This window comes from Globicephala melas, chromosome 5 (genome assembly GCF_963455315.2).
Source record: "Globicephala melas chromosome 5, mGloMel1.2, whole genome shotgun sequence".
Taxonomy (NCBI): domain Eukaryota; kingdom Metazoa; phylum Chordata; class Mammalia; order Artiodactyla; family Delphinidae; genus Globicephala; species Globicephala melas.
This window is the reverse complement of record NC_083318.1, coordinates 109,844,895-109,859,966: the sequence shown is the minus strand read 5'-3', so window position 1 is coordinate 109,859,966 and position 15,072 is coordinate 109,844,895. Positions and strand designations below refer to the sequence as shown.

The 15,072-nt window shown below is 42.0% G+C and overlaps 1 protein-coding gene across 1 annotated transcript in view; it reads right to left on the bottom strand.

Moving 5' to 3' along the window:
• The window catches only part of LRBA (LPS responsive beige-like anchor protein), a 732,049-nt gene extending 729,800 nt beyond the window's left edge, over positions 1 to 2,249 (bottom strand). Inside the window, exons 1-2 of the mRNA XM_030878183.2 lie at positions 2,184 to 2,249; positions 1,163 to 1,601 (exon numbers count right to left, since the gene is read on the bottom strand). Coding sequence (XP_030734043.1) covers positions 1,163 to 1,381 — 219 coding nt within the window. The 5' untranslated portion in view covers positions 1,382 to 1,601; positions 2,184 to 2,249. The remainder of the gene's footprint in view (positions 1 to 1,162; positions 1,602 to 2,183) is intronic.
• Positions 2,250 to 15,072: the final 12,823 nt, after the last annotated feature.

The following is a 15,072-nucleotide window of genomic DNA, read 5'->3' as shown; positions in this document are numbered from 1 at the left end:
TACGTGTGTGTCAGTATTTGTATATAAACTCCCAACACAACAAACTGGTAGAGAAATACCCAATTGTTCAAAATTTTCTTATTCCATAGGTAAGTGAATTTCATCAAGCTACTTTCTCATTCTAGAAGTTGTACCACAGGTGACCAGTCCATTAGTAAAGCTCTAGTGAAGGAAATAATTAACTGCCCTGAATAAAACAAGCCTAACCTTGAAAAAATACAGGCAAAGGGGAAAGGTAATAAACAGTTATTCAACTATTGCACATTCATATTTGTTCCCATCTATTATTATCTTCTAACACAGGTGAATAGGTGGAAGAAGAGGAAATATCTAAAGGTCAAATTTACTTTTTATATTTTACACTGATGGGCAACAGAAATTAGAATAAAGAAATCTAAAAAGTCCCCATTAGAAATGATAACCATTTCTAAGACTAGAGAAAAAGGGAAGTATCGCATATCCACATTTTAAAAATAACATTCATAGCTCATAGTAGTATAACCAGCAACTTCCAATGACCAAATATGCTTTGCTGATAGACATGAATTCACAAATGAAATAAAGATTATACTATATCTGCTGCAATTCTCTTTTTAAATTGCCATTCAATATTCACAAGATGTAACCCTAAATTCTTTCCAAAATTTGACTTTTGTTAATTATGTCTAAAAATAAAACTAGTCAAGATTAAATATAAATGCTAACTTTGCAGCAAATTAATCTTTCATCAGCCCTGTGAACAAGAATTTTCTGTTCAAAATTTATGGCAAAACATAACTTAGGCAGACTCGAAAGAGTAGGTAGGACATTATTTCTCAAGTCCAAAAGAACTTACTTAAAATATCCGAAATGCACACTTAGATATACATCCCAAGGGGGAAAAAAATTTATAGAATAAAACTCCTCCACTGGAATCCTCCATAATACTTCCATAGCAACAATTATTTCCTTAGCACCAAAGTGATCTGTTCACTTTCTCAAAACCTGGAGCATCTAAGTTTACATAATTCCCCTTAAACTGAAAAATACAAGAAATTGTTTCATTTAGGTCAGCAGAATTTTGTTTCTATCATCAGCCTGAGTAGAGCACATGGCTCCAGCGCTAACGTCTTGTTCCCCAACCCACTGAGAAGATACGCTCGTAAAATAGAGATCTACTTACCAGGTTAAAGACAGTTTCTACAATATCCCTATTGGATACTTCTCCAACTTCAACCAACCCCGTCAACACGGCAAATTTCATTCTGATGCCCCTGATAGGGAGCCCTGGTTTCAGAGACAAGGCACCCCCTTCGGCAGGGGTTTCTTCTCCTTTCCCTCCACCTCCCCCGTCATCACCTGTTGGTGGCGGGGAAGGGGCAATACTGTCTTCACTGGCCATTGCGAGTTCACGATAAAGGACCACTCGGAGTCACTCTGGGACAGCAGTCGCTGCGCTAGTAATAAGCACACAGACGCAAAGCAAAACGGAAAGGGTCACTCTTCCAAGTTGTGGAGAAACCCCAAAAGCAGTTGATGTGGAAAGTCCTTGGCGTCGCCTTCCTCCTCTTGGGGAATATTTGTCCAATCTCTCTCCCCGAGGCTGACAACAACGCCAAACCCTATTGGAAGATTAAATCAATGTTAAATAGGCTAGGTTTTGTTTTAGGGTTTTGCGGGGAGAGAAGGGAGTAGTGTCCGTCAAATAAGTTCCTCAAAGGACCCCGCTCCAGCCAGGCGCGGGGTTCTGAGCGAAGGCTGGTTCCAGAGGCCCGAGAACAGGTTCACTCCTCCCCCACACTCTCGCAGGTTCCAGGCGCAGGGCAATCTCTCCTCACAGGTGCACGGAAAAGGAAACTGTCGCTGGGAAAGGGCGGCGGGGGGGGGGGGGTCGGAGGAAAGCAGGGGTCCCCAAGCTACCCTAGAGGGAGAAAGTTCCTCCTCACCCAGACACTCCGGACTCGTCCTTGCCCCCCGCCAGGCAGCCGCGAGACGGAGGTGGCGGCTGAGATCCAGGGCAGGAAAGGGCGGGGGAAGGGGGCGGTGATGATTCTCAACGCTCGGCCCAGGGGGAGGAGTGGAGCACCTCTCGGGCACCTGAGGTTCGACGGGCAGAGGAGGGGTGGTGTGTGTAGTGGCCAGAAGGGAGGGGAGTCCCGGCGGCTACGACGAAGAGAGGAGGGAGGAGAGAGAGGTCAATGCACCTGATCGCAGCCTCCAAGTTTCCCTAGTCCGCTCCCCGGGAGTCCGCGGCTGCACAGAACTCCATGGCTTCCTGGCCCGCCCCACCCCACCCCACCCCTGCGCTCAGCCTTTGCAAAATCAGCCGCTGCCGGCACTACGGACGCCGCGGCTGAGGCTGCTGCGGGCGGTGAGGATGCTACTGCCACAGCTTGCCCCTCCACTGCTCGCGCGGCTGTCCGCGTGCCCAGTTAAGCTGCTCCCCGCCGCCATGACAGCGCCGAGGGCGGCCGGGTGCGGCGTGCGCGTGCGCGAGCGCGAGCAGCCGGGCGGGCGCGAAGGCGGAGGCGACCGCGCGGCGGCGTGGGTACGCGCGGGCGGCCCCGGGGGCCGGAGAGGGCGGAGGCGCCGGGCGCGGGCTTGCTGGTAGGATAGCGAGTGAGGGCTGGCGCGCTACGCAGGTAGCACCAGGTGTATCCCCGGCCCGGCCAGAAAAGACCTTTATTTTCAGCAGCCGACTCTTCCCCGGCCTCCCACTCCCCGACCTGAGAAGGTGCTTTGGCGAGTGCCGAGGCGGTGATTCTGACGCTCCTTCTGTTAAGTTACCGTAGGGCCTCCTGGCGCGGAAGGAACCCGCCCCACGTTGCCAAGGTGTCTTCTTGGACTCGGAGAAGGACACCTGAGGGACCGCCACGAGCTACAGAGGTGGCAGCTCCGGAGCCAGCGGGGCTGCTGTCCTTGTCTAAAGGAGCAAAGAGTCCCCACCCCTGACAGCTTTCAGCTGCCGCCCGCCCGCCGCGCTCGGCGAAGACTCGGAAAGAGATTTCCACTGGGATTCCCTGACAGCTGCCACCTTCCTTTCGAAGCGGGGTATGGGGCGGGGAGATCGTGTGGACGAGGAACGGGGAAAATTCCTTGCAGCTGCCGCCCGACCAAACCTCTCCCACGTTCTGAGGAAGGGAAGACTCCTGAGACAGCTGCTCCAAGCAGCGTGGAGGCGGAGTGCATTTTGCCTGTAGATCTTGGAGGGGTGTTTTTCCTCTCGGGATTTTCCAATGTGAAAGTTAGGCTCGCCTCATTCTCAGATTAGTTTAAGAGATCAATTATATTAGGATTGAAACCAGCACAGATCATCATAATCTGTGTCCTGTTACCCCACCACCACCCGTTAACAGTATTCTTCCTGACGCATTAGTGAAAAACAAACAAATATTATAGAGGAAAGTGGTTTTCACCCTTATGGTACTCTTTGAAGCCGTAAGGCCTTAAAACATATATAATATTTAAAATACTCGCACTTAAAAGTCAAGCAAAAGTGGGGTCAAAGTTAGGAAGTACTGTGGGAGAGTCAAGAAAAATTATATTGGTTTTAGGGAGGAAAGAGTTTTCTAGAGAAAGGGTTATTTGAGATGGGCTTGGAAAATGAACTGGATTTTAACTAGCACATGGAAATTTGGGAGGAGGGGTGTGGCATGAGAAAAGACAAGAAGCACAGGAGCGTCTTCAGAAAAGTTTTAAAAGCTTACACCTTTTTAAAAATACTAAAATGAATTCAGCTGTACCACATCTCATGGTTGCAAATGTTGAAGATTTGTTTTCTGTAAGTGGGTTTAATATTACAAAGATGAGGCAGACATTTTTCTCCAGATCTGAAATGGTGACTTGTGCATTGCCAGGGTAAGAGGCAGTATCAACGTCTTGCCATTCCTGAAAATTTAAACACGTCAGGTTTATATTTTAAATCATTAAGGAAGAAGTCGGGAATAAGGAGAAGTGGGTGTGCCAGGAGGAGAGAGACAACTTTCACTTCATTGTGAACACATCTGGAGGGAGGAAGGGAGGCATTAAACAATGAAAGGCCTCTCATAGCATTTTGCTGCTTCAGATTTGGGCAAATAGTCTAACCTTGAGTATGTTAATATATCTGGCATATAAGTGCTGGTGGAGTATTTGTTAATAAATAAATGTCCTCCATTGAGAAGAAGCAGATGATAGTGAAATGCCCTAAACACAGCGTGGTCACAGTTATTCAGTCTAAATGACCTAGGGCTAAGGTTTATGTCTGTTATGGATTTGCCAACTCACCGTTAATGCTGTTCTACTGATGAAACAAAAGGAGATGTAAGACAATAATCCAACTGTTTTTTACAATTTTTCAGAGTTATCCACCCTCCTGCTTTACTTTGCCCCTAGTTACAGGAAAACAGTTGCCAGAAATCAGAGGTTCACTGCAGAAGGAAACTTCACTTCTAGCCAAGTCACAGTTAAAACACAATAGCTGTGGATTATTGTTTAGGTGTAAAGAATACAGCCATGGAGTGCTTCAGGTAAACTGTTCATCAGCTATTAAGCTCCTTCACAGCACAATACTTTGAACATTGTAGGTACTCAATACATATTATTTGGATTGAGTTAAAACTCTAAAGTTACTTGCTTTAATTTTTCTGGCCTGAAAACCCTTGCTTGAGTCTATACAACTATTGCCAGTTAGAGAGAGGAAGATCCTGGTATAAAAGGCTACCTTAACATGGAAAGCTGGGAATTCCCTGACGTTTCAGTGGTTAGGACTCAGCGCTTTCACTGCCGGGGGCCCGGGTTAAACTCCTGGTTGGGGAACTAAGGTCCCACAAGCCATGCGGCGTGGGCAAAAATAAAAAATAAATTAATAATAATATGGAGAGCAGTTTTACCATTTGTTAAAATTTGTTTACATTTTAGTACTATTATGGGAGTTTTCTAGTCAAAAGACTTCATATGAACTATCAGCATATGATTTTTTTTTTTTTTTTTTTTGCGGTACGCGGGCCTCTCACTGTTGTGGCCTCTCCCATTGCGGAGCACAGGCTCTGGACGCGCAGGCTCAGCGGCCATGGCTCACGGGCCCAGCCGCTCCGCGGCATGTGGGATCTTCCCAGACCGGGGCACGAACCCGCGTCCCCTCCATCGGCAGGCGGACTCTCAACCACTGCGCCACCAGGGAAGCCCCAGCATATGATTTTATAGGACTGCCGTACTTGTGTCCCTGTATCATACACTCAACTGCTACACAAAAGAGAAGAAAAAAGGAAAAGGGCAGTAGAGTGTTCCCGAATATGGCTGCCACCAGTGTCTGTGTCCCCAGGGTGAGCCGCAGCTGTCCCCCACACCCCCCATCCAGGGTCTCCAAAACCAGCAGGGCACTAACCGACCTATGAGTGCTGAAGAGTTTACAGATGAATTCAAGCTTTCTGGATACCCTGACATCAACTGTGTCACTTGGACCTTCCTCATGTCTAAGATCAACAGAAACACCAACTAAAACAGTTACATGAATTGTATACATCACATAAAGAAACATAAAAGCAAAATGTTCTAAGATGAAAGGGAAAACAGATCATCACAAGTCTTCATTAACAGAAAGAAAAAAATGTATTGGAATTCTGAGGGGGAAGTACACCTAAATTTGGAGAATAAAGATGAAAAAAATTTTGTTTTAAAATGGAAAAGGAAGGAATGGGGGAAAAAATTACCTTTTATAAATCCAGACTTAAATTTTTCATCATCATCTAATTTATATCTCTCTCTGACATCACCACCTTGACAGAATTAAGGACTAAAGGTTTTCATAATTTTACTTGCCTTCAGCATACATTGACATCATAATAGAGAGGAAAAGAAAAGAGTGGATTCAGAACAGGAAGCCTTGTGCATAACTCAAAGGAACTCAAGCAAAGAGAATGTAATTTCATGGTGAAATCAAAATGATTATTGATCTGCAAGCCTTTACCTATATGCAAAGAAAAGAAAATTTTGATAACAAAGATAGGATGGAATTTTTCTTTGTTTCTACCAGAAAATACACCCAATCCACCCAATTGTAACTATTGGCATTTTGCTAGGGTGTAGATTAAATGATAATTTAGGAAAAAGGTACCATCTACATGATTTGCTCTGCACCTAGAGAATTTGGAGAATTCTTCAAATTCTTATTCAGCGTAGCTTATATCATAGGCTGGAATGGAAATTCATGGCCTTGGCTTGCAGCACCCTCCTCACAAGAAAGGCAAACATTGCTTTTACTATTCACTAAATCTTACTAATGTTAAGTAAAACTTCGAATGTGAGTAATCTTTACTAATGACACTTTTATTGGGCAAGACTCTGGGAACAATTGCAATTTAAGAGGAAAAGACATTGCCCACCCTTATAGTTGGAAATTCAAATGTTTAAGATTGAAAGTTCCCACGATTGTTCAATATCTAGAAGTTCAAAATGATCCACATGAAGTTAATTACGTTTGGGGCATTTTAAAATATTTATTTATTTTGGCTTCACTGGGTCTTAGTTGCGGCACACGGGATCTTTAGTTGCATCATGCAAACTCTTAGTTGCGATATGCATGCGGGATCTAGTTTCCCGACCAGGGATCAAACCCAGGCCCCCTGCATTACATGGAGTCTTACTCACTGGACCACCAGGGAAGTCCTGTTTGGGGCATTTTTAAATTCTTGTTTCCCTTGTGTATGTCACACGAGGGATAAAGACTTTGAAAAGGGCAACTCTACTATCAGTAGGTATGCTAGCCAAGACACATGTTTTAAGACATAAAATATTAATGAAGTATTTAGCATAGTTGACATGGACATATACTAGATTGGTTGATTTTTTGTTTTGTTTTCCCATATCTATTTCGTTCTTAAGTAGTGTGTAAATACGTAGCCCATTTGCAGTGTTCTCTTACAATAGTAAGATAGTAATTGTCATGAGACTGCAATGAAATGTACCACCATCCCACCCCACCCCACCCGTTTGCAATCTATATAAGTGCATATCCCTAGAATGACTGTTGGCATCGTCAGCTCAACTCTGAATTGCTTGTCTAGGTGAGGTCTCTGAGAGGCCAGTGTCTCCCCCGAAAGTGGTAGGTTGCCATTTCAGTCACCAAGATTACAAATGGTGGTTCAAATAGGAAATGAGACCACCAGGAGATTGACTTCAAGCAGACGGGAGAGGAAATTACTTTTTCCAGCCCTTATCCTCTGAGGTTTGAACTTTGAATTGCTTGCTAGTACTCCAAAAGGAGAAAGGTGACTTCTGTCATGTAGAAGCATGCTTAGAGTATTCCTTCTTGGAACCCAAGCCACATGGAGAAGCCGTGTGGAGAACAATCAAGGCCTTCAATCAACAGCCCCAGCTGAGTTCCAAGCCGACAAGCAGCACCAACTGCCCGCTACAAGAGTGAGCGATCATGGATATTCCAGCTGGGTTGAGCCTTCAGAAGACTGCAGCCCTGCCACATGGTATAGAATTGCACTGTTGGGTCCAGTTAACCCACATAGAAATTGTAAGAGGTCATAAATACTTGTTGATTTAAGCCACTGGATTTTGGGATTGTTTGTTATACAGCAATAGGTAGAAAATTAAAATATCAGGTATGGCACTTCCCTGGTGGTCCGGTGGTTAAGAATCCGCTTTCCAACGCCGGGGACGCGGGTTTGACCCCTGGTCAGGGAACTGAGATTCCCACATGCCGCGGGGCAACTAGGCCCATGTGCCGCAACTGCAGAGCCCGTGTGCTCTGGATCCACAACTAGAGAGAAGCCCGCTCGCCACAACGAAAGATCCTGCATGCAGCAATGAAGACCTCATGCCTAAATAAATAAATATTTAAAAAATAAAATAAAATATCAGGTAAAACAGATTATTTAGCTTTGGATTACTCTCCCTAACCATATTACTTTTGTTGATCCAGCCTCGTCATAGCTATGCTATAATTTAGAGTCCCCATAATTGGGCCTGTATATTAAAGAAGGTGGTAACAGTGGTACATCCTAGAGATGCACAAGGGAAAAGGGGATTTTGTGTGATCACATTTTGGGTTATAAAGTTCACAAGAAATTTTCCAGGGAGATTTTCTATTTGTTGCTAATTGAGAAAACTTACGTTTAATTTGATTAAAGAAAGCACCCATTTCCTTACAGACACTCCAAATTATTTTCTCTGCTGAGAAATGTTACAGCCACTATGGGTAATCTACCTATACTAAAAATACAGGAATAAAGTGTTCAATTCTACTAATAATCAAAGAAATGTAAATTAAAATAGTATTGAGATAACATGGTTTACCTCTCTCATTGCAAATATTTATAGTATTCAGTGTTGGCAAAGGAGAAATGTGCACTCATTAATATTTACAGCAAACATATAACATCACTAAGAAGCAGTTTACCACTATACTGCTCTTCCACTCTTAAGAATGTATCCTAGGGGACTTCCCTGGTGGTACAGTGGTTAAGAATCCACCTGCCAATGTAGGGGACACGGGTTCAAGCCCTGGTCTGGGAAGATCCCACATGCAACCAAACACATGTGCCACAACTACTAAGCCCACGTGCCACAACTACTGAGCCTGCACTCTAGAGCCCATGAGCCATAACTACTGAGCCCACGTGCCACAACTACTGAAGCCCATGCACCTAGAGCTCATGCTTCACAACAAGAGAAGCCACCGCAATGAGTAGCCCCGGTCACCGCAACTAGAGAAAGCCCATGCGCAGCAAGGAAGACCCAAAGCAGCCAAAAATAAATAAATAAATTTATGAGGAAAAAAAAGATGATGTGATATATATATATACAATAGAATATTACCCAGCCATAAAAAAGAATGAAATATTGCAATTTGCAGCAACATGGATAACCAAGAGATTACCATACTGAGTAAAGTAAGTCAGACAGAGAAAGACAAATATTATATGATATCACTTATATGTGGAATCTAAAAAACAATACAAATGAACTTATTACGAAGCAGAAACAGACTCACAGACATAGAAAACAAACTTACAGTTACCGAAGGGGAAGGGAGGGATAAATTAGGGGTATGCGATTAACAGATACACACTACTCTATATAAAATAAACAAGTTCCTATAAAACACAGGGAAATATATTCAATATCTTGCAATAACCTATAGTGGAAAATAAAGTATACATATATATATATATAACTGAATCACATTGCTGTACACCTGAAACTAACACAATATTGTAAATCAACTATACTTCAATTTAAAAAAAAAAAAAGGAAAAAGAAAAGTCTCCAGTCTGGTCGGACATTTTAACCTCAGAGGACAATTTAATCCAATTGTCACTCTTAAATAATTAGACTTTTCTTCTGGGTAGAGCTATGGAACAGTAAAAAAGGTTGTTCTGTTAATACATATATTGGAAAGCACATCCTACCACCCCCATTTGGATCACACCCTCTTTACAGATACTCTTTAAATATGAGGAGGTGTGGGAAACTCTCATCCCATGAAGTTAAATAGTATTGTGATTGTTTTAAAAAGTCATTATAGTTTTTATTATCTTGCACAAAGGGGGAAATGGAGTTGAACCTGTGCTTACACAATAGGCTGCAGAAGGGAAAATGAATAGATTATGCTCCATTCCTGGCTTTATTATGAATGAAAATTATGTTAGCATAATTTAGGCAAGACCCCATGCCTAAGTTATAATTGTTACATGAAAATGATGAGTGTGGGACAGCAGGCAGATAGTTAGTGGGAAGTTGACTAAAAATGAAATTACAGAGGCAGAGGGGACCACGATAAACCAGGCTAAGGATTGGATTCTACCCTGAAGGCAACTTGCTGCATTCAGAAGATCTCAAACTGTAAAGTGATAGGATTTCATTAGCCTCTTAAGAAAATCACTAGCAGCTACCCAACCCCGATACATATTTGGGTGGAATCATCCATTTTATAGTATTGGTGGAATGCAGTGTTTATATTACTTTACAATAATTTGCATTTATAAAGGTGCACAATTTTGTGGAATAATGAAATGATTAACATATTCATTGTAGGAGGGTGCTTAGTTTTAGGCCTTTTCCTCAAAATGTTGAGAAACTGAAAATAAAATAAAAATGTCTTATCTCCCCATAGGTAGATATTGCACTATCTTTAGTGAGGGGCTCAGAAGTTTATAAATATTATTTAGCTGTCAATCATCAGGAAAATGCAAATCGAAACCACATTGAGCTATCACCTCCCACTTGTTAAAATGGTTATCGTCAAGAAGACAATTAGGCATGACCCCATGATAACAAGTGTTGCAACGGTGTGGAGAAAAGGGAACCCTTGTACACTGTTGGTGGGAATGTAAATTCGTTCAACCACTATGGAAAACAGTATGGAGAGGTTCCTCAAAAAATTAAAAATAGACCTACCATATGATCCAGCAATTCTACTTCTGAGTATGTATCCAAAGGAAATGAAAGCAGGATATCAAAAATATATCTGTATTCCCATATGGCAACATTACTCACAATGGCCAAGATATGGAAACAACCTACGTGTCGATCAATGGATGAATGGATAAAGAAGATGTGGTACATATATAGACAATGGAATACTACTCAGACAAGAGAAAGAAGGAAATCCTGCCATGTGTGGTAATATGGATGGACTATAAGGGGATTATGCTAAGTGAAATAAATCAATAAGAGAAAGACAATAAGATATCACTTATATGTGGAATCTAAAAAAAAAGCAAAACTCATAAAAACAGAGTAGAGGGCTTCCCTGGTGGCGCAGTGGTTGAGAGTCTGCCTGCCGATGCAGGGGACAAGGGTTCGTGCCCCGGTCCGGGAGGATCCCACATGCTGCGGAGCGGCTGGGCCCGTGAGCCATGGCCCCTGAGCCTGCGCGTCCAGAGCCTGTGCTCCACAGCGGGAGAGGCCACAAGAGTGAGAAGCCCAAAAAAAAAAAAAAAAAAAAAAACAGAGTAGAATGGTGATTACCAGAGGCTGGGGGGTGGGAGAATTGGGGAGATGTTGTCTGAGGGTACAGACAACTAGTAGAAAAATAAGTCCTAGAGATCTAATGCACGGCATAGTGATTATAGTCAACAATGCTGTATTATGAACTTCAAAATTGCTAAGAGACTAGATCTTAATTGTTCCCACCACAAAAGAGAAATAATAATTATGTGATGTGATAGAGGTGTTAGATAACACTACAGTGGTAATCACATTGCAATATATAAATTATCAAATCAACATGTACGCCTTAAACTTACATGATGTTATATATCAATTTTATCTCAATTTTTAAAAAAAATTCCTGGAGAAGGGAACGCCTTGAGTCTAGAAGGACAAAGAATATAGTGTGACTTGGGAAAAGGAGAAAAAGGTGTTCAAACCAAGACAGCAAAGTGTGTCAAGACCTAAAGGTGAGAAACAGCATTGGTTCCTGGCCCTGTGGGACCACACAGGGGTGAGGTCCAGTGAATAGTTGCACCTGGAGTTGGAGATAGAAATGTGACATCTTCCACCAAGATGAGAAAGATCATCAGGAAGAGTGTGTAAAATGAAGAGGAAAACAATTACAGACTATGGGGCTTGTGGTAGACAACAGAATCTCCCATAAAAATGTTCACATCCTAATCCCTGGAACCATGTGAATATATTAATTCACATGGAAAAAGAACTTTACAGATGATTAAAGATCTTGAGATGGGAGATTATCCTGCATTAAATAGGTCAGCCCAATGTAATAACAAGGGTCCCTATAAGTGAAAGAGAGAGGCAGAAGCATAGAGTCAGCGAGAGATTTGCAGATGCTACACTGATGGTTTTGAAGATAAAGGAGGAAGCCACAGGCCAAGGAATTCAGGCAACCACTGGAAGCTGGAAAAGGTAACAAAACAGATTTTCACCTGCAGTCCCCAGAAGGAATGCAACGCTGCCAATGCCTTGATTTTAGCCCAGTTGAAACCCATTTTGGAATTCTGACCTTAAAAAAGGAAAATATAGTGCCACCTTTTTCACACATGCTGTTAGCCTCAAATGTAGAAAGTGACATCTTGAAACCATAATTGCCTAATTCTGTGGGTCCTAGCATTAGCCATTCTCTAGAATCACCTGGAATGTTTTATAAATCCCAATTCCCAGACCAATGAAATCAGAATCCTGAGTAGGACCCAGGCATCCATATTTTTTACAGCTTCCCAAGTAATTACAATGTAGGGCCTAGGTTTACAACCACTGAACTAATATTTATTTGATTTCAATACTCCTTTGATGACATATATATATGTTTAATGTTAAATGAAAATAACGTATAAAAATTTTAGTGTCACTCAGATTATTGGAAGCAACCTAGAATGTCCCTAAATCTGGACAATCTGCATGATGTATTTCTATTCCAAAAGCAACAGTCTTCTAAATCAGAAGGGAAAACAATCCAGAGTTCTGTGTAAAAAGAAAATAACAGGGCTTCCCTGGTGGCGCAGTGGTTGAGAGTCTGCCTGCCGATGCAGGGGACACGGGTTCGCGCCTCAGTCTGGGAAGATCCCACATGCCGCGGAGCGGCTGGGCCCGTGAGCCATGGTCGCTGAGCCTGCGCGTCCGGAGCCTGTGCTCCGCAACGGGAGAGGCCGCGACAGTGAGAGGCCCGCGTACCGCAAAAAAAAAAGAAAAAAAAAAAAGAAAATAACAGACAGTTGCTAGATTTCATGTTAAAGGCAAGACAGAAGTAGGGTCAACTTCAAAATAGTTTACTTCTAAAGCAAAATGTAGTAAGAAATTAGCATTTAGGAAAATGTATTCAATACTTTAATTTCCAGGATCTAAATGAGATTACTGAAAGTTCTGTGGTCAACAGCTATGGAAGAAAGAACTGAGGAAAATTATTTTATGTTGTAAAGTAAAATTAGAAAGTCTTTATTTCTCTGCTAAATCCAATTTCTTTTAACGGAAACTTGTTAGTTTAACGTTTATGTCTTTAAGCTTTAGAAAAAAAAAATGTATTTTACTTATGTCATTTTAACCAGTTGAGAAAAATCTCATACAGAAAGTAACACAAAGCAGTACTGAGCTAGTTCTAGTTCCATGAGTCATAGTCGTAGAAGCTTAAATGGCAAAAAAAAAAAACTATTGAATTGAAGTCCTGGAAAAATGAGGTAAGACGAACTTAAGCGGAAACAAGTATGGTAAGCCACATTTATAATACACATTTATGTCAGTCTTCTGTTTTGTTCTTTACAGATGGATGAGAATTAAGAATAGAATATAATTTTCCTTTTTTAAAATTCTCCCTCTACCATTGTTAACCAAGGTGGTAGAGTATAAAGTGAACAGAACAACTGAGCAAATAAATTTTGTTGTTTTTATCCTTAGGTTCCAAAATATTTGACTGCTAAGAAACCAAAGTGAATTCGCTTTTGGGGGGGGGGGCGGTACTATTAAATTAATTCTGAATTATGATAATTCAGTCAAACTAGGTAAATTTTACCTTTTCACTAGGAAAAATGAAAGAAGACCAGAGCCACATCTTCTGAGTTTTCAGTTCCAAATCCAGAGATTATTAGTACGACTGGCTGTGCACGAAGAATGTATGGTGGCCAAGAGTAAAAGCAAAGAGACCACTTAGGATGACACTTAAATAGCCCACGCAAGATGGTGGCAGAAAGGGGAAAGGAAAGGATTCAAGATGTATTTTGAAAATAGAACCAACAGGATTTGCTGATGTATTGGATGTATGTGGGCAAAGATGAGGAAAAGGGAGCAATGAAAGATGGCTTCTACTTTTTGACTTGAGCAGTTGGTGGATATGCTATTGACAGAGGTGCGGGGTGACTGGTATTGGGCTGAGGGAAGAGATGGCAGCGAAATCACGGACTTGCTTCACTCGCTTGTTACTGGCATGGGTCCTGAAGGCATTTTAATTTTTTTTTTTTTTCCTCTGAGTAGATGGTGAAGAGGAGACCCAAGGTCAAGCCTGGGACTCTGAAATGTAAAGGGAGGTGAGGAGAAGAGAAGAAACTAGCAAAGGAGATTGAGAAAGGGAAGGCCAATAGGAGTGGGGTGTCACGGAAGCCAAGAGAGGAAAGCGATTCAAGAAGGAGGAAGATGATCAGGGTATGATTGTGCTTACTCATGACCGTGGTTAATATGATATTGCCTAATGGAAAATTATGAGACATATCTGCACTGGTGGCTGCACCTGTGAAAGAATGTTCATTTGTGTCACAGCTACATTCATATGTTCAGTTCTCGCCACCCTTGCTCCCCACCAAATTTCATTACCTGTCACAAAACTGATGATTGATTGATTATTCCTCTTCCTATATTTCTCTCTTCTACTTTAAATAACATTGAAGGGTCTTACATACTTAATGCATGTGCAGAAAAGAGAAAAAAAGAAAGAAAAAGCAAAACAAAAAGTAATGCGGGCTTCCCTGGTGGCGCAGTGGTTGAGAGTCCGCCTGCCGATGCGGGGGACACGGGTTCGTGCCCCGGTCCGGGAAGATCCCACATGCCGCGGAGCGGCTGGGCCCGTGAGCTATGGCCGCTGAGCCTGCGCGTCTGGAGCCTGTGCTCCACAACGGGAGAGGCCGCAACAGTGAGAGGCCCGTGTACCGCTAAAAAAAAAAAAAAAAGTAATGCATGTTAATTGAAAAAAGTTTGGAAAATGTAGAAAATTTCAAAAATGAAGAAAAAAAACTACACCCATAATTACAACACCCACACATCTCTGACACTTGGTGTATATATGTAGTCCCATAAATAAATGGTTATTAAAAACTTGAGATCAGGTGAAACATACTGCTTGTAGCCTGTTTTCTTTCACTTAGAAATATATCATTAACATTTTCTTTGTCCCTAGTCTTTTAAATGTGACCTTAAAAATAACTCTATATTATTACATTATTAACTAGACCATAATTTAACCAACCCTCTATTGTTTAAATTCAAGTTGTTTCCAGTGTTTTGCTATTACAAACGTAGTGAAACTGTGCACTAGTTAAGAGCATAGGCTTTGACACTGAACACATCTGGCTTAAAGTCTACTTCCATGGCTTATTGGCTGTGTACTCTTGAGAAATTATTGAACAAATTATTGAAGTTTCAGGTTCCTGATGTATAAAA